This window comes from Castor canadensis, chromosome 4 (assembly GCF_047511655.1).
Source record: "Castor canadensis chromosome 4, mCasCan1.hap1v2, whole genome shotgun sequence".
Classification (NCBI taxonomy): domain Eukaryota; kingdom Metazoa; phylum Chordata; class Mammalia; order Rodentia; family Castoridae; genus Castor; species Castor canadensis.
Window position 1 is genome coordinate 178861706 of NC_133389.1, and position 22715 is coordinate 178884420.

The 22715-nt window shown below is 44.2% G+C and overlaps 1 protein-coding gene and 2 non-coding genes across 6 annotated transcripts in view; 2 read left to right on the top strand and 1 right to left on the bottom strand.

Moving 5' to 3' along the window:
- Window positions 1–361: 361 nt before the first annotated feature.
- On the bottom strand, window positions 362–489 carry LOC141422907 (small nucleolar RNA SNORA69). Its single transcript, XR_012447608.1, has one exon. It is a non-coding gene; the product is annotated as a small nucleolar RNA SNORA69 (small nucleolar RNA).
- A 10147-nt stretch (window positions 490–10636) lies between these two features.
- Atg16l1 (autophagy related 16 like 1) overlaps window positions 10637–22715 on the top strand; it is a 42256-nt gene continuing 30177 nt past the window's right edge. For all 4 annotated transcript variants that reach the window (XM_074072021.1, XM_020178778.2, XM_074072020.1 and 1 more), the window contains exons 1-5: window positions 10637–10925; window positions 16197–16290; window positions 20652–20757; window positions 21452–21525; window positions 22452–22703. In XM_074072021.1, coding sequence (XP_073928122.1) covers window positions 10811–10925; window positions 16197–16290; window positions 20652–20757; window positions 21452–21525; window positions 22452–22703 — 641 coding nt within the window. In that variant the 5' untranslated portion in view covers window positions 10637–10810. The remainder of the gene's footprint in view (window positions 10926–16196; window positions 16291–20651; window positions 20758–21451; window positions 21526–22451; window positions 22704–22715) is intronic.
- On the top strand, window positions 14301–14422 carry LOC141422920 (small nucleolar RNA SNORA28). The gene has a single exon (XR_012447616.1). It is a non-coding gene; the product is annotated as a small nucleolar RNA SNORA28 (small nucleolar RNA).

The following is a 22715-nucleotide window of genomic DNA, read 5'->3' on the forward strand; positions in this document are numbered from 1 at the left end:
GAGCTGGGTTTTGAACTTAGGGCCTTGAGCTTGCTGGGCAGGCACTCTACCACTTCAGCCATGCCCCTAACCCTTTTTGCTTTAGTTGTTTTTCAAACAGGGTTTCATATTTATGCCCAGGCCAGCATGGACCATGATCCTTCTATTTACACATCCTAAGTAGCTGTGACGACAGGTGCACACCACCGCACCATTTTTGATTGGTTAAGATAGGGGTTTTGTTAACTTTTTCCTGGGCTGTCTTTGAACCTCCATCCTCCTGATCTCTGATCCCAAGTAGCAAGGATAATAGGCATGAGCAACCACTGACAAGTGGAAAGCAGTCTTTTTTTTAATGCTTAAAATTTATTTTATATCTCTGAATTGTTCATGTCAAGCTGCCATGATTGTACCCTCATAAAAGCAAAAATCAGAAACAATTAACTTTTCTTTCAGCAGGATAATGGCAGTACTTCCACAAAATGCATCACTGTAATTGCAACCTGCTTTAGAAAGTATATATATATACATATATATATATATATATATATATATATATATATATATGTATATATATATATTTATATTTATTTATTTATTTTTGGTTATTTTTTTGTTGTTTTGAAAGCGTATTCTTATAACTTAATAAGGCACAGGGAAGTAACTAGGAAGAATCAGAGTTGTCTTTCAGGTACTTCCCCACTGCCCACTTCTCCAGCCATAAAGGTCACTTCCTCTTACTTCCAACCTCACCATTTCCTAGTTGTTGTGGGTTTTTTTTTTTTTTTTTTTTTGCAGTATGAAGTTTGAACTCAGGGCCTCATGCTTGCTAAGCAGATGCTCTACTGCTTGAGCTACACTCCAGATTCCAGATTTGTTTTTTTGGTTTTTGATGGTTCTGTGGTTTGAACTTAAGGCTTCATGCTTGCTAAGCAGACACTATCGCTTGAGCCACACCTTCAGCCCCAACCACACCATTTCTAACTGAGGAAATGGAACAGAGCTGCCCACAACAGCTCTCAGGGGGCAGATTGCAAACACCAGAGAAGTTACTCCTGAATCTCCATCTTGATATAGAACTTAATCCCCAATGCAGCAGAGTTGAGAGGAGGGGAGGGACCTCTAAGAGGTGATTGGTCTCTAGCTTCACAAAGGGACTGATGCCTTTACCGGGTGTGTGTGGGGGCTCTAAAAAAGGGTGAGTTCAGCCCACTTCCCTCTCACATTGCTTCTTACCATGTGATGTGTTTGCCATAGTCTCACAGCCAGTGTGAGCGGGTCCCTTGACCTGACTGGGACCCACTGGGGATTGAGAAAAAAGACAAAAAGACAGACATATAGAAAAGCTTGGGACTGGGTGGGTCCAGCACTCCTGATGAGAGATGCTGGCAATCCCCTCCACCTGAAAAAGTGCATGTATTTATACAGCAAGTGTGGGAAAGCAGGGTGACAGGCAGGTCAAGTTCTCATGGGTCCAGTCACGTAGGCAGCAAGAACAGCGCAGCTGTGGCATGTTGTTATTTACTGCAGACTCTCCTGACTACATCAGCATGCCGTTTGCCCTGCAAGGCAATCTTGCTGAACCTTGCCTCCCCTTGGCTGGGTCTGTGCCTATCAGCCAAGGGGCCCTTTGACAGAGCTGTGCTCATGCCAAGGTCTATTCCACTGCGTCAGTCTCCCTACTTGCAAGGCAGCCTTGCTCAACCTTGCTCACCTCCTTTTGTGCCAGGGCCTGGCCTTCTCAGCACAAAGGCCTTTGACAGTCTTGCTCATGTCAAAGTTCTTTCTCAGTCTACTTAGTTACTGGTCTCCCACATCTCCTCCCTTTTTATTTCTTAGATGTTCTCGGTGCAGACTGGTGTTTAGTCCAAGGAGTTGTCTCTGGATTGCTCGGCATCCAACTGAAAAGATACAAAAACAGATTAGTAGCAAAATGCTTATTCCCATAAGGTACCAGAAGGAATGTTTAAGGACATTGAATGGATTAAAACCTTGCAGCTCATCTAATATAGTTTTTGCCATGTGAGCAGGAGAAATGACCTGGTCACTTGCTCTCTGCATTGCCAAAATCTGTTGTCTGAGGTGTTGCAAATTTAAGGTATCATTGCTGTTTTCCCAGGCTCCCATTACGTGAGCTTTGGTGCTCTAATAAGGATACTCCAACTCATTGTAGGGAGCAGCAGTGACACAGATATGCTAGAAGCCCGCATGACATAGGAGGTCTTGTCTGAATTTTATAGTTTGTAGCTCATCCCCCGTAACGAGGAGAGGGTGTTTAAGCGAACATCAATTTTTTCCTCTATAAACACTTGTTGTTGAAGGGCGTATGTGATATTTTGAATGAGTGTATTAACATAGTGGGCATTTTATTGCTCAGTGGCATTGAAGGCCAGGAATTCCAATTTTTTATCTATGTAATGGGTGCCATTCTACAAAGGAGCACTCCTCCAGGTAGGCACCATAGGAAGGCACTATTACAATGAGCCTAGGCATAATGGCACCAAAGTGGATTGTCCTGTGACAATTATAGGAACTGAAGGTGGGAGTTATGTGCCCATCAGCGTGGCCTCCCACCAATTCTGAATCATTGGTATAAACTGGTATGTTTGGTCCTTTCCAAGTTGCTGCTTGAAGCAGCGGTGGGTAAGGTATAAAGGTCCAGTGTTGTTGAGTTTGGGTCACTGAGCCACCTACCTGTAGGGAAATAATTGCCAACATGGCCAAGAAAAAGGCCACGAGGCTGATTACATCACCTGTCATCCTTGTCCAGCACTTGATTTGTCCCCACCTGGGTGGACCTGCTATCTGCATCTGTCTCACTGGTGGCCGTCTCCTCACTTTGGCTTTGCACATGTCAAAATTCTTTCCCAATCTATTTAGTTACTGGTCTCCCATACCATATTATGATGCAGCAACAAGGCCCTTACCAAGACAGTCCCTCTATCTTGGACATCCCAGCTTCCAGAACTATGAGTCAAATAAATTTCTGTTAATTATAAATTACCTGGACTCAGGTATTTTGTTATGGCAGCACTAAATGGACTGACACAACACAGTAAATTGATTGGCCCCAGTCTGGACTGTCCTACACTTCCAGAGGAACAAGGGCTTTGCTGGGGTTACCTTAATAGTGGGAGGAGCCATTTAATCCATGCATGCTCCTGACAAATTAAGAGATATGCAAGTATTTCCAAGGAAACTTTTGCTGTGGAGAAGATTACTAAGGCCAAATATGGGCTTGGGGAGAGAAAAATTTCCTTATAGGAAAGAAGAGGGTCAGGACAAAAAGCTGGAATGCAGAGGAAGTCATGGGCCAGGAACAGTGACTAGTACTGGAGCCCCATCTCTGTAGGAAGCTGTGTTTCTGGAAGGATCCTCCTTCTGCCTGGGCATTCTGATTTGCAGAACATGTTCAACAAATGCTATTTCAATTTTGAGTCTTTTAAAAGACAAAATGTCAACTTGACACCTAAGCAAAGAACCATGTCTCTTAACGCACAATGCTTAAACATTTGTTGAATCAAAATCCTATTCTGCTGCTGTACACTTTCTGGTTCTACCACACGAGAGTTCAGTCCTGGTGAGGCACCCTGCAGAGCTATAAATAGCTCGTGAGTCATTTGAACATCACGTTCTGAAATGGTATTCCTGCACTTTCTGTTTAGGAAGGAGAGAGAAAATAGTTTCAACATATGGCAAACACAGTATTTTCTAATATTCTAGGTCTAGTCTCATATTTTCAGTTATAACTCTTGGTTTATAATTTTTAAAAATTCAAAATTTCTCTCACCAACAGATACTATTACTTAGAACAGAACTTCACTTACTTAAAAGCTCATGAGATCTCAGATCAGAAACTTCCCAAGTTTGGACAGGGATTGTTGGTTCACATGGACTTCAGGGAGAGAAGAGCAGTGGATCCAACCTTTGTCACTGTTTGAAAGTGGCAAGGCCTGACTTAGTGACCACCATGTTGTCTGCCCAACCATCTTTTCTTGGGCTTGCCAATGGTATTGGTGTGGGGTGACAGGTTAAAACAAAAGCCCAAAGTAATCCAGACAATAAAGTGCTTAAGTGAAATGCAGGACTGTGTTGGCTCAAGTCCTGGGTCAGTCTCAAGAGTGGCTGAAACCCTGACTCTAGCTCCCTGAAGGCTCTGGGTTTCTCATCTCCATTCTTTTTTCAGACTAGCCTTTTCGTGAGGCAGAAGTCATGGTCACTTTCAGATCTGGATGCATATCTTCAGACTTCACAGCCTAGGAAGAGGGCTCCTCCCTCCTAGATCCAGTTTAAAACTTCCTGTGGAGAATGGTGAAGGGTCCTATGCCCATTCCTGGGACCAAATTGTTGCAAGAAGTGGCAGGGAAGTACCATGAGTGTAACCAGAATGCTATTGTCTCTGGTGGTACTGGGGTTCGAACTCAGGGCCTCAGACTTGCTGGGCAGGTACTCTACTACTTGAGCCATTCCACCAGCCCACGAGTGTAACCAGAAGACTATAGACTGCTACTAAAAGAATAGGGGAAAGGGTGCTGAGCAGTCCAAACAGAAGATGTGTTCTACATGTCCCTTCTGGGAACTGCACTGTCCCTCCATCCCAGCTTTCAGGCTGGGGGCATGGCTCAAGTGGTAGAGCACCTGCCTAGCAAGCACAAGGCCCTGTGTTCAAACCTAAGTACTATCAAAAAAAAAGCAAACATAATAAAAACAAAAGCAATGGGAGCAAGGAGCCAGTAGATTGCACCTGTATTCCTAGGAGGCAGAGATCAGGAGAATTGTGGTTCAAAGCCAGCCCTTAGCAAATAGTTTGAGGGACATTGTCTCAAAAAAACCCACCACAAAAAAGGACTGGTGGAGTGAATCAAGGTTTAGGCCCTGAGTTCAAACCCCAGTACCACAAAACAAGACAAAATAAACCAAACCAAAGGAAGCATTCCTGGAAGACTGGTCCAGCCCCTTGCAGCATTGGTTGTTGGCTGGTTCATCAGAGTCGTTTCCTAGGAATTTAAGGAAGGAGTTTGAGGGGCTGCTGGAGGAGACATTTATTCACAAGGAAGATGGGAGAAATGGGGAACCAAAAAGCTGGGCCTCGAGGCAAGAGGAAAAGGAAGCAGCAATTTAGAGAGGGAAGCAGAGGCCAAGGTCTGAGCAGTCTGACAAATTCGTATCTTGGATGCAGCATTATAGACTCTGGGCTGCTGATATACAGAGCTCATAACAAGAACGCCCTCTAAGAGAGCTGTGTGTCACCAAAATGCTGCAACTGAAGTATAAAGATACTCCCTCAGTCATTTTTAAAATATGAAATCTGAGTGTCAACATATGTATATGGAAGTGACCTGAATGTGGTTTAGTCTATGTGCCGAGATTCTTTATAATGAAAACGTCTTGCAGTAAGAATGCATCTGCAAAAACAAAAGAAAACCAAGGGGTAAAAGAGTCAAGTGATACATGCCTAGAAGGGAGCACCATTACTGTCATATAAAAATGTGTCATTCAGCGGGCTCATCGGTGTATCCAAAATCCTATGTAGATTGATTTCTTCTTTTTTTTTTCTTTCCAGATTGATTTCTTGACTATCTTTTGGTTTACTGTAGTAGCTACGAGGGTTAAACAGTGGACAGTTAGCACAGTAACAGAGTTAGCTTAGTTTATAGTGATATGGTTCTGGGAAGCGCTGAAGAGGAGGGAAAGTAGAAACTAAGAATTTTTTTTAAAAAACCAGTAAACATTATGCTAAAAAGGAATAAAAGCAAGAGAAAAAAAGAGAACAGAAGACAATTGAAGCCAGCACCAATGGCTCATGCCTGTAATTCTAGCTACTCAGGAGGCAGAGATAAGGAGGATTGCAGTTCAAAGCCAGCCCAGGCAAAAAGTTTGTGAGACCCTATCTTGAAAAAACCCATCACCAAAAAAATAGGGGCTGATGGAGTGGCTCAAGGTATAGGCCCTGAGTTCAACCCCCAATACAGCTATAAATAAGTAAATAAATAAATAAAAAGACAACTGAAACCCTTTGATACTTACTGCCCTTTGTGCTTCACACACACACATACAGACACACACACACACACACACACACACACACTCACACACACATCTCTGGAGCTTGAACTCAGGGCCCTGCACTTGCAGCCCCAGCTTTATATTCTTTACCTGCACAAATAACAACAAGATCTCTAGAGAGAGCTCCTGGAGGCCAGGATCCAAGACTGGAATGCCTTTGTCTCCCTCCAGATGCTTCTCCTCCTTCCCCACTCCACCGCACTCATGCCTGACCTGCATTGAGACTGAACTCTTTTCACCTGCTGATCAAGACAAAGGAAATAAGAAAGACCGAAAGTCTGGAGTGAATAGGACAATGAACACCCCATCCTCACAATGAATACATGCTAATAAAAATGGAAAACAAGAGAGTGAATAGGAGAATTGTTTGGAGGTTGAACCTGGACTTCCTCCAAATTGGAACACAGCTAGAGGATCTCACAAAGGCTTGCAAGGCATCCTTAAGCTTTCAGCAATGGAAATGCTGCCAGGCAAATGCTGTTGTGCTAAAGCTAGTAGTGATACTTCAGTGGAACTAGACTTTCCACAAAGAAAGTTCTTTGCTAAGTGAGCCGATTTTTGTGCTGATAAACATATCGCACTACAAGAATCTTGGGACATTTCACATTTATCTTACATCCCGTATAGGCAGTCACCATCCATTTTACAGATGCTATTTCCCAGCAAGGCATGTTGAATCCTACAGACACTTATTATTTACCAGAATAGACAGAAGCTGTTCAGATCTATTACCATCCATGAGAATATTCAGATAACCTTATTTCTTCCTGCTTCCTCTCGCTGATCCAGCCATTTCCCTCAGGATCTATGAACTCACCTGAGGCCTCGCCACCACTGCCTTTGCTGTCACCAGGATGCCCTCCATACTGGCTAATTTACAAATGAATTACATATCATTTAAAATTAGTCTCTGGAGGTTGTGGGGTACGTGCTTGTAATCCCAGCACTCAAGGGACTGAAGCAGGAGGATCACAAATTCAAGGCCAGCCTGAGCTAGATAGGGAGATATTGTGGCAAAAAAATAAATAAATAAAATTTTAAAAATACATATATGTATATATAAATATAAATATATAATAAAATACTTGTTTGTTTTATGGATTCTAGTCAAGCTAAACTGCAGTGTCAGTTGGGCCAGGACTACATGAAGGTGTGGAAAGGGCACAGATGCTAGAAACAAACCACTCAACTCAGTACTTACCACTTGGTAGCCAGGCATCTTCAGGAAAATGACTTAACCTCTCTGTGCCTCCAATTCCTCAACTGTAAATGAGGATGAGGATGCAAACCATAGCCAACAATCACCCAATAAGCAGGCTGTTGTGAGGAGTAAATGAATTCTGTGCATGGCTCACAGCACTGCAAAAGTGTTCCTGTTTACTCTGCCACAGAGCCCAGCATCCTGCCAAATAAACAGCTTCATCAACAAATACATGCTCATTTCTAGAACTTTTTCATATAGCCATACTACATGTATTATTTCTACTAATCAGAAAATGTATCTAAGAGACATATATAAACAAAAGTACTAGAAATGCCACTGCCCAGATACTATTTTTAGGAATTCCACACATTAAACAATATTTACCGAACAGCTCATATCTTAAAAGTTCCATCCCCTTGCTGGAGAAATAATAACGAGCAAATGTAGACACAGCTCTTGTTTCAGGGAATGGGGGAAGACAGACCTTAATCAAGTAGTGACACAAATGCATGTGAAACTGCAAATGTGGTAAGTGCTGGAAAGGAGAAGTCATCTGCCCTGCTTCTGAAGGTCTGCTATCTGCAAATTGTGAGGAAGTGACTGCTGAGCTGAGAATTAATTTACAGGAATTCACTCAGAGAAGTCAGGAGATTGTGCCCATCATATGCAATAAAGCCAAAGGCCCTGCAGGGGAGGGATAGAAGAGGTTTAGCGTGTACTAAATAAGGTTGTGAGTTAGCAAGAAATCAAACCTAGCAGACCTTTGCATTCTTTAGAAATTCTTCCTCACTTATTCAATAAATACCTGTTTTTTCTGAGAATTTAGGAGCACTTATTTTACATATGTTGGATTTATAACATGTACTGCTTTTACCATGAACAATTTTTAACAACAAATACACAGTAACTTAACCAATCTCTTTTTGGAAATACAATTTCCAACTTTATACCATTATTAACAATGCTGAGACAAACATTTCTGTATATGGACACATGTCCAAATATTTCTCAGCATAACTTCCTTCAAGTGGAACTGATGGTTGGGCAAATTTGTAAAAACATACATGTTATGTTTTAATCATAATCTTGTCAGGAAAATTAGCATGCTCAGTTGTGAAGATCTGCTGTTAATGTGATGATGGTCTTTGGAGCTACTGTTACATTTGGGAGCTTTTTGGTGGGGGCAGTACTACGGTTCAAACTCAAGGTTGGAGGCATTTTTGAGGACTTCAGAACTTGCTTCTTTGTTTTCTTCATTGTGTGAGGAAATCACTTCTATTTTTGATCCCCATGGGTCTTTCCAATACCAGGTCACTCCATAGTGAAAGCCAATGAAGTATCTTTAATGATAGCTCTAGAAGCCTCCCTGTCTTCCTCTGCTCCATATGAGGGTCAAAGTTTTCTTACCTGCCTATGTGAAGGATCTTCCTCTGGACTTAAGCCTCACTGGAAGACAGTTTCTGATGGTCCTTTCCTGTTCTCTGGCCTCCTACTTTGTCCAGTTCCAATTTCATGCAATAAAATAACCCGTTAAAGGTAGATGGAAACTGCCTGTGGGCACAGGTGGCTCACACCTGTAATCTTAGCTATTTGGGAGGCTGATATCCGGAAGATGTCAGTTCAAGGCCAGTCCAGGGAAATAATTCAAAGGACTCCTAACTCCATAATAACCAGAATGGCCGGCACTGGTGGCTCATGCCTGTAACCCTAGCTACCCAGAAGGCAGCAATCAGGAGGATCGCAGTTTGAAGCCAGCCCAGGCAAGTAGTTCGAAAGACCCTATCTCGAAAAAACCATCACAATAACGGCTGGTGGAGTGGCTCAAGGTGTAGGCTCTGAGTTCAAACCCCAGTATCACAAAAAAAAGAAAAAGAAAAAGAACCAGAACAAAATGAAATGGAGGTGTGGCTCAAGTGGTAGAGTGCTTGCTTTGCAAGGGTGAAGCCCTGAGTTCAAACCCCAATCCCACCAAATTAATTAATTAATTAATAAGAGGGCAGATGGAGTTCAGACAGTTACATTACAGACCCAAATTTTCCATTCTGCTGAGCTTGCTGACAGATGCCATCTTCTCAAGAGTCTGTGCATTTTCCCTTTCAACTTCTACCGGCTTTTTTTTGGTACTGGGGTTTGAAGATGAGGTCGAGTTTTACATTTGCTAGGCAGGTGCCCTACCCCTTTCTAGTTCCTAGAGACTGATGACTAATACAAACTCTGATACACCATTCACATCTTTCTTTAGTTCTTGTGTGCATTCCACTTTTCCACTGGAGGGGACAGAAGCAAGCCTGTTTCTAGGGTCATTGGTGCAGAGTACAGGGTCCATGCCTATAGTCTTAGCTCCTAGGGGAGGCTGAGGCAGGAGGACAGTTTGAACTTAGAAGTTTGAGGCCAGCCTGGGCAATGTAGTGAGGCCTACTTCAAAATAGAAAAAGAGCTGTGCGCAGGTGGCTCATGTCTGTGATCCTAGTTACTCAGGAGGCAGAGATCAGGAGGATCACAGTTTGAAGCCAGCCAGGGCAAACAGTTCCTGAGACCCTATCTTGAAAGACCCTTTACAAAAATAGGGCTGGTGGAGTGACTCAAGGTTAAGGCCCTGAGTTCAAGCCCCAGAACCGCAAAAAAAAAAAAAAAAAAGGAAAAAGAAAAACCGAGGTCAATGGCAAGCCCCAGGCTAAAGTTGCCAGACTTTGGGCAGGCCCTGGAATGCCACCAGGTGTCCAGGTATAGGCTTGCCACGTGCTAGGCACAGTGATTGTGTGTATGCGTGTGGCAGTACTAAGGTTTGAACTCTGGGCCTCATACTTGCTAGCAGACACTCGATCACTTGAGCCGCTCCACCAACCCTATTTTTGCGTTTTTTTTTTTTGAGATAGGGTCTTGGGAACTATTTGCCCAGACTGGCTTCGAACTGCGATCCTCCTGATCGCTGCCTCCTGAGTAGCTAGGATTACAGGCGTGAACCACCGGCGTCTGGTTTAGGTTTTTCCTTTTAATCCACTCCACAACCCTGTTAGGTTCGTTATTGTGCCCATCTCACAAATTAGAAAACTAAGTCTTGGGTAGGTTGTCACTCAACCACACCACTCAGTTTCTGTTTGAGCTAAGAAGATAAAGAGAAGGCAGACCACAAAAGAAAATAAGAAAAATGTAAATGCAGCAAATAGAAATGTAAACTGGCAGAAGCAACACCTTTCAGGTCTTCTGAGCGCCAGGCATGTGCCTACCGCGCGGTCAGAACGCCTCCCAGCGGCTGCCTCTCTGCTCCGACACTTCCGGCTTTGGCATGGCGTCATTAGCGAGCGCCCTGAGATGGCACCAGCCGTGTGTATGCCTGCAGCGTACGACGTCGGGCAAGGAGGCGGGCCTTCCGGCCATCACCAAAATCATTTCCGGTGGGAGCCGGAAGCCGGTCTGGGGAGGCCTGGGGGTGGCCTGTGCGTGCAGGTGAGTTCTGGAGCTGCTGGCCTTCTCGCGCCAGTTGGTTGCCTCATGCTGCAGCCTGCGGCTCTCATCCTCCGGTCGGATCCGTAGCACTAAGGCGCCCGGGCAGCGATCGACATGTCGTCGGGTCTCCGCGCTGCCGATTTCCCCCGCTGGAAGCGCCACATTGCAGAGGAGCTGAGGCGCCGGGACCGCCTGCAGAGGCAGGCGTTCGAGGAGATCATCCTGCAGTGTGAGCAGCGCCCGTGCGGGCCGGGGAGTGGGGCGGGCGGGTCTGGCGAAGGCACGCGGAGCAGAGAAGGGAACCGGAGGCCGAGCTCCCAGCCCGTCCGCGCGCATGGCGGCCGCCTCGGGGACCCTGCGCCTCGGACTCCCCACGCCTCTTTAGGTCTTTTCTTCTTTCGCTTTATCCTTGGCCGTGATTGTACAGGGTGTTCTTCCAAAATTGTGCGTTCCTTGGGCAGACACTGAAAATAAGTCTCCGCACCTCACCCAATGCTTGTGCACTCACATCGGCAGACTCCAAAAACACCTGGTTTAGGGCATCGCGTTGGAATTAACGTTGTCTTCTGAGTATCATAAAACGTAGCCTTGATTTCCCAGGCCTCTCGCCCATAACTCACCTTGGTTTTCTTTGACTAGTACACATTCTGAGTTTTAGCCTACATTTGTTAGGACGTAGCCAATACTGTTAGTGAAAACCTGGTTTTCTTGACGATCCCTTGCAACTTAGGTATGTCCTAATGAGCATTTTCCTCTCCCTCCTCCCTAATTTTACAACATGTGACGCATCTAGGAGAAGTATGATCACTCTGTGGTCCTAAGGTCCTATCTGCCTCCTGATGTAACCCCGACAGAGACTTCCAGGTTATGTTGATAATGGGATTCATAATAGTATTAGTTGCTGTTTGCCGGGCGCAGGTGGCTCACGCCTGTAAATCCTAGCTGCTCAGGAGGCAGAGATCAGGAGGGTCGCGGTTCGAAGCCAGCCTTGGCAAATAGCTCACGAGACCCTATCTCGAAAAAACCCTTCAAGAAAAAGGGGCTAGTGGAGTGGCTCAAGGTGTAAGCCCTGAGTTCAAATCCCAGTACCACCAAAAAAAAATGTTGCTGTTTATTGAGTTCTGATTGTGCTAAATTCATTGTTCCCCAAATGTATCTGTATGTTGGAATCACTTGGGGATCTTTAAACAGAAGTTATAAAGGCCAAACTACATCCCAGACCAACTAAACCAGAATAAACAGAGGGAAAACCCAGCTATCAGTATTTTATTGTTTCGGTTTTTTGGTGGGACTGGGGTTTGAACTAGGGGCTTTGTGCTTAATAAGCAGGTGTTCTACCACTAGAGCCACACCTCTAGTCCATTTTGCTCTGATTATTTTGGAGATGGGGGATTTCAGCAAGCCGGGTTGGCCTCGAACCATGATCCTTCCTATCTGAGCTTCCCAAGTAGGTAGGATTACAGGCATGAGCCACTGGTGCCTAGCTGGTATCAGTATTTTTGATGCTTCCTGAGTGGTTCTGATGTGCAGACAAGTACACATCTATATACTATGGTAAATAATTAGCACCCAAATACTATGAAGCAGGTTCTGTTGCTGCCCTTTTTACTCATGAGGAAACTGAGGCCAACAGATTAAGTAACACCTTGGGGTTATACTGGAGATTAATGGTAGGGCTGGGATTTAGGTTTATTGTGTTTATGGCACTGAACTTTTTGCATTTGTTTTTCTTGCTGGATTTCCGAAGAAATGGCCTTTCTTTGCTTTCACATATCTATCCTTTTTAAAAAGATAGGAAGAAAAGGGACGCTGTGTCTTTGAGTGGTAATTGCTTATAATCTAAGAGCCCTAGGAGACCAGTGCTATTTCAGAAACACGGTAAGCCTCTCACTCAATTTGATTCCCTTACAGTTACATAAAGTCAGTTCTCAGTGCTCTTCCTGTACACTATGAAAGTCATATTGAGTTGGAGCCCTGACTAGCTGCTTACTGATCTTTTCTCTTCAGCTTTCTGAGTCTGGTTTGCCTCATCTATTAATTGGAGATGAAGCTTGCCCTGCCTACTTCATAAAAACAGTGCTGTATATATAGGTGCTTTGAAAGCTGTCTGTATAATAGTGTACAAATGCAAGGTGCTTATAATCTCATAGACACAAATTGAATGTTTTCTGTACTTCAAAAATGGACATCATGACAGGCGTGGCGGTGCATGCTTGTAATCTCAGCACTCTGGAGGTTGAGATGTGAAGATTGTGACTTTGAGGCCAGCCTAGACTACATTGGGAGGCTCTGTCTTTAAAAAAAAGGGGCCGGGGGTGGGAATGGGGGCAATGGGATGGGATGGGAGGATGTAGAACATTCACAACAAAAGGTCAGATGGAGAGAATACCGGAGGTGTAACTTAAAGAGATTCGCACTAGGCAGGCACTACTGAGGGGGCAGGAGGGCTAGACAGCCCTTGCCTGTTTATATCTTCTCTTTAGGCCAGGAGATTGGACATTTGGGGAGATCATTTCTGGGTTGACTATGGAACTCTGCATTCTTCTCATTCCAGTCTTCTCAAGCCAGTCAAGTTCAGACCCTCCATCAAACCAAGTTCTGTATTAAATCCTGCCTGATCTGGAAGGGAGAGATGGAGAGAGGCTGTGGAGGCAGAGGAGTGCTTCCCCCTGTCTAGCCTTCTCTCTGGGGAAAGGAATCTTTAGGAAGGAGCCTCTTGAATGCCTTCATCTTCTTTTCTTTATTTATTTTAAATGATTGAAGGTGGGGGTAGGGGTGTGTGCATGTGTGTTCAGGGATAGTAGTTGATTTTGGGGGTGGGGGAGGGACAGCACTCGGAATTGAAGTGCTGACTTCAAACGTGCTTGCTAGGCAGGCGCTCTTACCACGTGAGCCACTCCTCCAGCCCCTTCCCCCCCTTTTTTTGTGATGGGTTTTTTTTGAGAATAAGGTCTATTTGTCCTCCCTGGGGCTGGCTGAAAACCCCAATCCTCTTAATCTCTGCCTCCTGAGTAGCTAGGTTTATAGGTGTGAACTACTGGCCCTTAGCTCTTGTTCTTTTAAAGTTACCACAGCTATTATGGAACATTTTGGGTTAGTGAGCCCTTTGGCTGTGGATTTTAAACCTTTCTCTTGGTCTTGATATCAAAGGGTGGAACCAGTTCCTTGTTCAGCCAAGTTTGCTCATTCAACTAAGAATACAGAAGAAAGTTTTGTTTTCTGCCTCTGACTTCCATTTTCAGGTATTTAGGAGAAGCAGAACTCAAGAGTCTTTAGAGGGAAGATAAGCCCTTTCAACAGGAAGTCAGTAGCATAAATCCTATCAAAATGTTATTATAAAGCACTTCTATTCTCAGGATTTTAAGAATTTGTGACTACCGTCTTTCAAATTTCACTGTTCTACAAGGTTCCCATGGTCAGTTTCTTGTTCTTCTTGGTGCCATTGGGGCTCAGAAGATGCTACCCCAATGGGTGGCACTTTGACCTTGAGCTAAAGAAGCAGTCTGGGAATCCAGGTCTCTAATCCTCCCTTGTTTCTCTCCCAAGCCCAGGGAGGAGTTCTCATTGAGAAAAACATTTTCCAAAAGAAGTACAATTTGCAAGCAACAAACACTCTGTGACAGAAGATTGAAACTGTCTGACACAGAGTGCTGTAGCATGAAAGTCAAACCTATTCCATTGTTCTCTCACCTATGAGGCAAGCTGTTTAATATAGACTTAAACAGTATTCTAAAAGAAAAAAAATATTTTTCTAAGGGCGTCTCCTGGTGATTGCTTGGGAGGTACTATCTACATAAGACACTCTTGTCCTGCTTCACCTTCCCCATTTCCCTCCCCTTTAGGAAAAAGGGAATTTAAGCTTCAACTCCTGGCCTCTTCACTAAATTTTATATTTTGTGTGACTCCACATTAATTTGTTATGCTTCTCATTAGTCTCTCATGGGGTATAGGCCAGGGAAGGAGAAGAACCACTCCCTTACCTGCCCCTCTCAGTGCCCTCTTACACTGACCTTCCTGGCTAAGATGAGAGGCAATACTGGCCTCTCATCTTAGCCACGTCTTTCAAGCCCTGTCTTTTGAATTTCTGTATGTTTCCCGGTCACATTAATTGTGTTTAAATGGAAACTCATTTTCTTCCCTAAATTCTGGGTGGTAGTGGGATTTGAATTCAGGACCTCACATTTGCTAGGCAGGTGCTCTTACTGCTTGAGCTACTCCCCCAGCCCTTTTTTGTGTTGGATTTTCTCGAGATAGAGTCTTGCAAATTGTTTGCCCGGACTGGCTTCAAACCTTGATCCTCCTGATCTCTGCCTCCTGAGTAGCTAGGATTGTAAGCATGAGCCACCAGCGCCCTGCTTCCCCAAAGTGTTTGCTCTTACGATCTCTGTCTGGCATGTAAACACCTTCCAGCTAATTGCCTCAGCAAACAAGTTCAGAGTAGTCTTTGACTTCTTACCAAATTCAAATCTGTTTATGTAACTATCTGCTCTTACAATTTCTGTTTCATCCTTGCCAGTAAGAAAAGTCTAAATTTCTTACCCTGTTCTTTCATGTGTTATTACCAGTCATTAATGATATTACCAGACAACTCTGGTATTCCTTCTCCCCAGACCATCATCCTTCTCTAAGTCCTAACTCAAATCCCACTACCTCTGAAACCATATATGAAAATGAGAACAAGAACAGATTTACTGCTGGTGGTGTGGCTTAGGTGGTAGAGTATTTGCCTAGCAAGCAGAAGGCCCTGAGTTCAACTCAGGCAAAAAAAGAAAATGAGAACAGTGTCATTCTTCTCTGTACCTTTTAATAATTGACCAAATTAGATTTGAACTCCTTCATGTTGGGAACTCTCAGGTATATTTGTATTCATTGTGCCCTGATCTAAGAAGCAATTATATTTATCAAGCCAGGTGTGGTGGGGCATGCCTGTAATACCAGTTACTGGGGAGGCAGATGCAAGAGGGTGAAGAGTCAAGCCAACCATGAGACAAGGTACAAAAAACAACAAAACTAAAAATGGCTGGGGGTGTATCTCATGTGGTAGAGCTCTTGCCTAGCAGGTGCAAAGCCCAGCACCACCTCCCACCAAAGTAGTAATTAAAATCATCAAGTTATGGTAAAATTCTCCATTGTTTTAAAGTACATAGCATTTCACTTTGTCATGGAGTTTAGTGTTTGCTTAACTCCCGAGGTGGAAACAGATAACCTTGGAAGTGGAGAGCAATTTCAATTCCCTTTAATAGGAGGTGGCTCTTACAGTTGTGTATCTACAGGTCACTGTGGCTGGGCTGCTGCCCAAGCTTAGGCCCGGAAGTACCTAAGGAATGTGCGTTTGTAGATTGATACAATAGGTAACAGTACTCCATACTTAGGTACCTAATAAAGATGAAACCTACCCAGGTGATCTTCTGGTAATTTTTTAGTTCTAAGCTTTATAAAATATAAAGTATAACTGTTGTATAATAAATAGTTTCTGACCTTATTTTCGATGTATATGTAGATAACAAGTTGCTGGAAAAGTCAGATCTTCATTCAGTGTTGGCCCAGAAACTACAAGCTGAAAAGCACGACACACCAAACAGGCACGAGATAAGGTATTTCAAAACTAACCTGTATTGTTTGCGTTCCCTTGTTTGAAATTTGTCTTGGTTCAATTGGGACTTCTCTCAAAACAAAGCAAGAATTATTTTTCTGTGTTTAGGTTTTGTCAGTTTCTTTCAAATAAGAACTACTAAAATCAAGTTACTAAAGTGGTTGTTTAGAAGGTGTGTATATGCCTAGAAGGCTTATCAGTGCGATGCGCTCAGCTTGAGAAATTTCTTAAGGCCAATTCATGCGGTAACTCCTTCAGGTCAAGTTCTCTTCTAAACCACCAGGGTTCACTTTTTCAATAATTAGAAACATAAGTAGTTCTGAGTATATTTACAGAGTTCTTAATAATATAGGATTGGCTGGCAGATAAACACAAATTGCCTTTTGTGCAGTATTGTTCTATTAGATGCTTTTTAGTCTGGTGTTTTTCAGCATTAGGTTGTGAAATCAAATTAGCAGATTGCAATAGGAAATATAAAGATGTTTCTGAGAACTAGGTTATAAAAGTATCAGTGTGTTTTAATAGGAGAGATAAGTTTTAAGTCTTGTTGAACTGAATGTACATGCACATTTATGTGAGGTGTTTGGTATATTTACTGGGTTTTTCATATTTATTGTATTATTTATCAAGGGTCCTGGTCTAAAAATCCAAAAACCATATTCAAAGTAGTTTACATCAGAAAGGATTCCCTTAATGGAAAAAAAAACCAAAAAACCCAGAAACAGTAGTTGCGGTCTGTCATTTACTCCTGTAGACGAGTATGTTGTGTAACTGCCTGCCATCCATTGTTTTTCATCTGGTACTGTGGTCTTCTGGGAGGGACAGACCAGGAGAGATCCCAGAGACCAGATGGCTCAGCAGGCCTAAGTTCCATCTTTGCTATCTATTTAGATTCTTAGTGACTATTTCTGTAGCTGTCAGCCAAACTCATTTGCTTGGGAAGGTACTATAAATAAATATAGGAAATTCTTTTGTCTGAATTTTACTGAGATGGTTATTTTATTGGAAGTCTGTCATTTTTCACAAACATTATTCAGAATGAGACTGTCCTCCTACCATCTTGTTTCTATTAATGGTGGCCTCATTTCCGCAAGTTACCTATTATTCCCAGTTTCCTCAAATCCTGCCTCTCCCAGTATCCCCTCAGCTAACTGCCCAGGCTTTGGCTCTTTGCCCTTCAGTCTCATGGTTCTGCTACCCACTGCCCTGTCATTCCTGGACTGTGCCACGAGTCTCATTCACTAGGTGTTTGTGACTGCAATGTGAGCCAGGCATTAGGGATGCAGAGGTAAGGGGTCTGGCAGAGTGGCTCAAGTGGTAAGAGCACCTGCCTAGCAAGCCTCAGGCCCTGAGTTCAAACCCCAGTGCTGCCAAAAAAAGGAAGAAAAAAAAAAAAAAAGACCAAGGGATGCAGAAGTGAAGAAGCTAGAATGCATTTTGAGGGAAAACCAAAGAAGTGTTTGCTGGGGGGAATGTGTTACATGTGTTCTTAGAAGAGGGGCAGCTGATTGGCTTCTTACCCCTACCTCCTCTGTTTCACCTTAGGCCCTCCCCACTACACCTAATTTACCTTAAATTTCTGCATCCTGCATTAAAGTGTTCTCATGACTTTGCCTGGAGGCTGACATGAGACTCTTCAGCCTGCAGATAGTTTGCTGAGTGTGGTTCCTGAGCAGCAGCATCTGAGTCCACGCTAGAAATGCAGATTCCTGCTGTCCCAGACCTATTGCATCAGATACTTGGTGGGCCTATGAGCTGTGTTAAGAACCGTTTCAGGTGACTCTGGTGATTTCTAAAGTCTGAGCTCCACCTCCTTCTTGGCTGCTCAGGCCCTGTGAACCACTAGCATTCCATCACCTGAGAGCTTGTTTTTTTGTGAGTAAAATAAGAAGTTGCTGGCATTCCTGGGCAGTGGAATGGCCTATAACTTTATACCTTTCTCTCCCAGCAATTCTGTTGGGCTATGTCTTGGTGTACCTTGAGGTTTAAGGGGTTAGTCTATTCAAAAGTCCCTTCTGTCTGATCTTTTTCTTCTACGGTTCTTGTCCAGGGAAATCTGCCTCTGAGCACAGTTAATACTTTTGGTTTTCTTACTGGTTTTCATTTCATGGGCCTTTCTCTTGAATGCCTTATTTCTTAGTAGGAGGGGCTATAGCTTTTTCTTTCCATATCCCACATCGCTTTATATTTGAATAAGAACATTTGGTAAAAATACTTTGTGATTGCTCTTCCTAATTTAGGATGTTTTCATGTAAAGGGTATTTATAGTTTCTTTTTGTGTGTGTGGAGGGGGTACTAGAGCTTGAACTTAGGGCCTCGTGCTTGCTAGCACACGCTGTACCCCTTGAACTATTCCACCAGCCTTGCTTACTAGTTTCTTGTTTCTACTTCATGGATTAAGGTGAGGGAAATGCCAGATTGCTTGAAAGGGTGAGGTATTTATGCTTAGATATATAATAAAAATTCAAGGGGAGATGGAGAATAAAATTAGGAGGGCTGTCCCTTTATTCCCCCTTTTTATCATGTTACAGGTCATAAAGTAGGCCACTGTCTCCCTTTCTTTAGCTGTGGATATCTAGTTAGTGTCCAGTATTGTGCCTTTTCTCTGTCTTTGAGCTCTCCCTAGGCCATGGGTTCATGCACTTACTTCTCTGATAATGGCCATCAGCCAAGGCCCTTCTCCTGAAACATAAATCCACAGTTCTAGTTGTGAAACCAAAACTCTTAAGACCTGGGGATCTCTGAAACTAAAGGCCTTACTGAGCCATTACAGATGTTGGCCAGAAAATAAAAAGGGGTGGGATCTTGGGACATAGTCTGGTCTGGCAACTACCAGAAGCAGAACTAGGTAGAAGTTGGCAAATGTCTTCCAAAGCTGTGAGCATTTTTTTATAGGGGAAAGCTTTGGGATAAGAGGGTAGGCCACAAAGAGAAAGAATCATTGCATTCCGATTGATCTGTAGAGAGGGTGTGGTAGCCCTAGGGGTCTACTGTGATGGGATTTAGGTCTAGGCTTCAACCAGTAGTTATTTGTTTTGCCTACAGCTGATAACTGATTAATTCCCCTTAATCCTTCCCCCTTCCCACCTTTGTAATTTAGGAGATCTCGGAATTTTTCTTTTATCATAGTCTATTGTTTCTGAGATATTATGCAAATACCTGGCAAAGTTTTGAAAGCTGAATTGACTCTTGAGGCATCTGAACTCTCAGCCTCAGATACATCTGTTTGCTGACTTCTATCTCTAAGCCTCCAGTGTGGACTTCTCCTTGAGGCTCAGATTCTAGCATCCACTTTCCACTTGGCATATGCACTGCTTAGGTGTCCATAGTGGAGCTCTTTAGGTTTCCCCTAGACTTGTTCCTCCCACAATCTTGCCATCCAGTAAATAACACCTGCCTGCCCTTTACTGGTTTCTTAAGGTAAAGTCCTCAAGTCATCCTTGATTCTTGTCTGCCTTTTTTGCTTGCTGTGCTGGGGACCAAACCCAGGGCCTCAGGCATGCTAGGCAAGTGTTCTACTGCTGAGCTGCATACACCTGGTCCTCCTGTCTGTCTTTCATAATCCGCATCCAAGTCCAAGCAAATCCTATAGACACTCTTCAGAATGGATCTAGACCCTCCCCCACCTTCACTGCCACTACCATGGTGTAACCACCCTCTTTTATCTGGGCTGCACAGTGGCCTGCTAACTGGTGTTTCTGTTTCTGCTCCAGTGTCACCACCCAAACTCTCCAGCAGTGAATGAATGCTACAGTCCTCAGGGCCTAGGAGGCTCAGCATGACCTTACATCCTGGGCCTCAGTTCCTCTGTTCCTTTGCCTTGACCCTGCGCCTCTTCCAGATCTGCCACTGGCTTCATCCTGTGCTCAGAGGGTCCTGTGGGGGAGACACATGGCTTGTTCCTCACTTCTTTCTGGTCTCAGATTGTGTGTCACTTCAGAGAAGTCCCCTTCATCACATTGCCTTGCATTCCCTCCTTCACTTGTGTGTGCCTTCTTTGCAGCATGTTATTCCTGACTTCACACATTTCTGTTATTATCCATCTGCTCTCAATCGCAGCCTGAGAGAGAGCCCTGTCCTTGCACCTGCTTTCTCCTCAGCACCAGCAGTGCCTGGCTTATAGCTGGCACACATGTTTGGCAGTGAGTGGGCTGGCTGGCTGCTCTGTTTCCCTACATTTCATTTAAGAACCCACACTTTGCTTCTGACCTGACTGATGGTTATGGTTGTGATTTGATGTGTACAGGTTTGAAATCCTGTAGTTACTGCTCTACTGCCTCATTGGGGAGGTTTTGAGGTTTGATTTTTTTTTTTTTCCTTCTTTTTTTGCATGTTCTCTTGATCTGGCGGGTCCTGATTTAGTCCTGGACACGATGGTACATGGAATGATAGTCAGCTACAAGAAATGGCCCAGTTGAGGATTAAGCACCAGGAAGAACTGACTGAATTACACAAGAAACGTGGGGAGGTAAAGATAGCCCATCTGTCTTCTGCTCTCTGTAGGGATGTGGAGGAGTGGGAGAGCAATCATTTCCCTGAGAATTTGCAGTAGTCTGGTTAAAACAGGCATACAAGCTCTCTATGAAAGTAAAAGTGGGGAGACCCGAATGAAGCCACCAGAAAACTGGAGGCCCATCAGCAAAAAGTGAGCCAAAGCCAGACCACTGAGCTTTCGTGCTCCCACAGTGGTGTGAGAGACAAAAATGGGAAAGCTTAGAAGTACAAAAAGGCTTACTGTGTGATACACTGAAGGATTTCCTGATGCCTTCTGAGTGTGAACCCTGAAATTTCATAAAGAGTCATAGAAAGAATCTAGTCGTAGCTGTGTTGACACTGGATCTAGTCTTATGGCAAAGCTCCAGCTAAGAAAATGCAATTTTATCATTAATTCAGCTGAGTTTGATCATGAGTTGGAGGAGTGGGTAGAGAGGGTGATCACCTAGAGCACTTCCCATCTACCCATGTCTGCCTTAGCAGGAGACAGCAGACAGTCTCCAGGCACATCCCCATAGGCCCTTCTCTCCTCTCAGCGACCAGTTCTTTTTCTTTTCTTTGCCCAACTCCTCAAGCATCTTTTCTTACTTGAAAATTAAGCAAACCTAATACGAAATTTCTAAGTGAGGTTCTAAAGGGTGTTTATGAGGGTGTCCTTTATCTTCCAGTTAGCTCAGTTGGTGATTGACCTGAACAACCAAATGCAGCAGAAGGACAGAGAGATGCAGATGAATGAAGCAAAGTGAGTATAGACAGCCTTCTTGGGCCCACTGTGGGAGACATACATCCTGTTTTGCTGCATCCTTAAGAGCAAGTGATAGCCACACTGCACTCAGCAGAAATTTTATTGCAGAAAGCCAGGTGCCAGTAGCTCACATCTGTAATCCTAGCTACTTGGGAGGCCAAGATTGGGAAACCATGGTTTGAGGCCAGCCTGGGCAAACAGTTCACAAGACCCCATCTCCTAAGTAACTAGAGCAAAATGGACTGGGGATGTGCCTCAGGTGGTACAGCGCCTGCTTTGCAAGTATGAAGCCATGAGTTCAAACCCCAGTCCCACCAAAAAAAAAATGTTTTACTGCAGCACATGCAGTCTAGGGTCCTTTTTTCTAAAAAGCAAAGGAAAGGCAAGGGTAGTGGGCTAAAGCCTCTTCGGCCCCCCGCATCATCTAGGAAAGTAAAAAGAGGCCTTGTATTGAGTCTGTAAGGGGTGTTCACAGTTCTCCATGGCTGCTGTGTGTGGGCACTAGTATCTTCCTGTGATGGAAGTAGGGCCATAATATCTGAGTGCATGGCCCTTGGGATGGTGGAATTATGTTGGTTGACCAGGGAGAAGTTTGGCAGGCAGAAGATGGGAGCTCTGAAGCATAGTGCCATATAGCTGGGGGAGCCTCACAAGTCCCTTTACGCTATAAGCACCCCATGCTTCCCTTACTTCAGTCCTGCTGTCCCGAAAACTTCTATTACTTAAGTCATTCTTGGACGGGAGGATCCCCACCCAGGATATTTGCTAATGATTTGTCTTATGCACCATTGGTCTGGGCCTGGTATGATGGCCCGTGTTCCTGCTGCTTGCCCAAGCTCACCCACTTGGCCCTTGGCCAGGTCCTTTAGCTGTGGTACAGGCTCTGGCAAGGGACCACTCCTTCTCTCATGTTTTGCTTTCAGAATTGCAGAGTGTTTGCAGACCATCTCTGACCTGGAGACAGAGTGCCTAGACCTGCGCAGCAAGCTTCAGGACCTTGAGATAGCCAACCAGACCCTGAAGGATGAATATGACGCCCTGCAGATCACTTTTACTGCCTTGGAGGAAAAACTGAGGAAAACTACCGAGGAGAACCAGGAGCTGGTCACCAGGTGGATGGCTGAGAAGGCCCAGGAAGCCAATCGCCTCAATGCAGAGAACGAGAAGGACTCCAGGTGGGCTGCCAG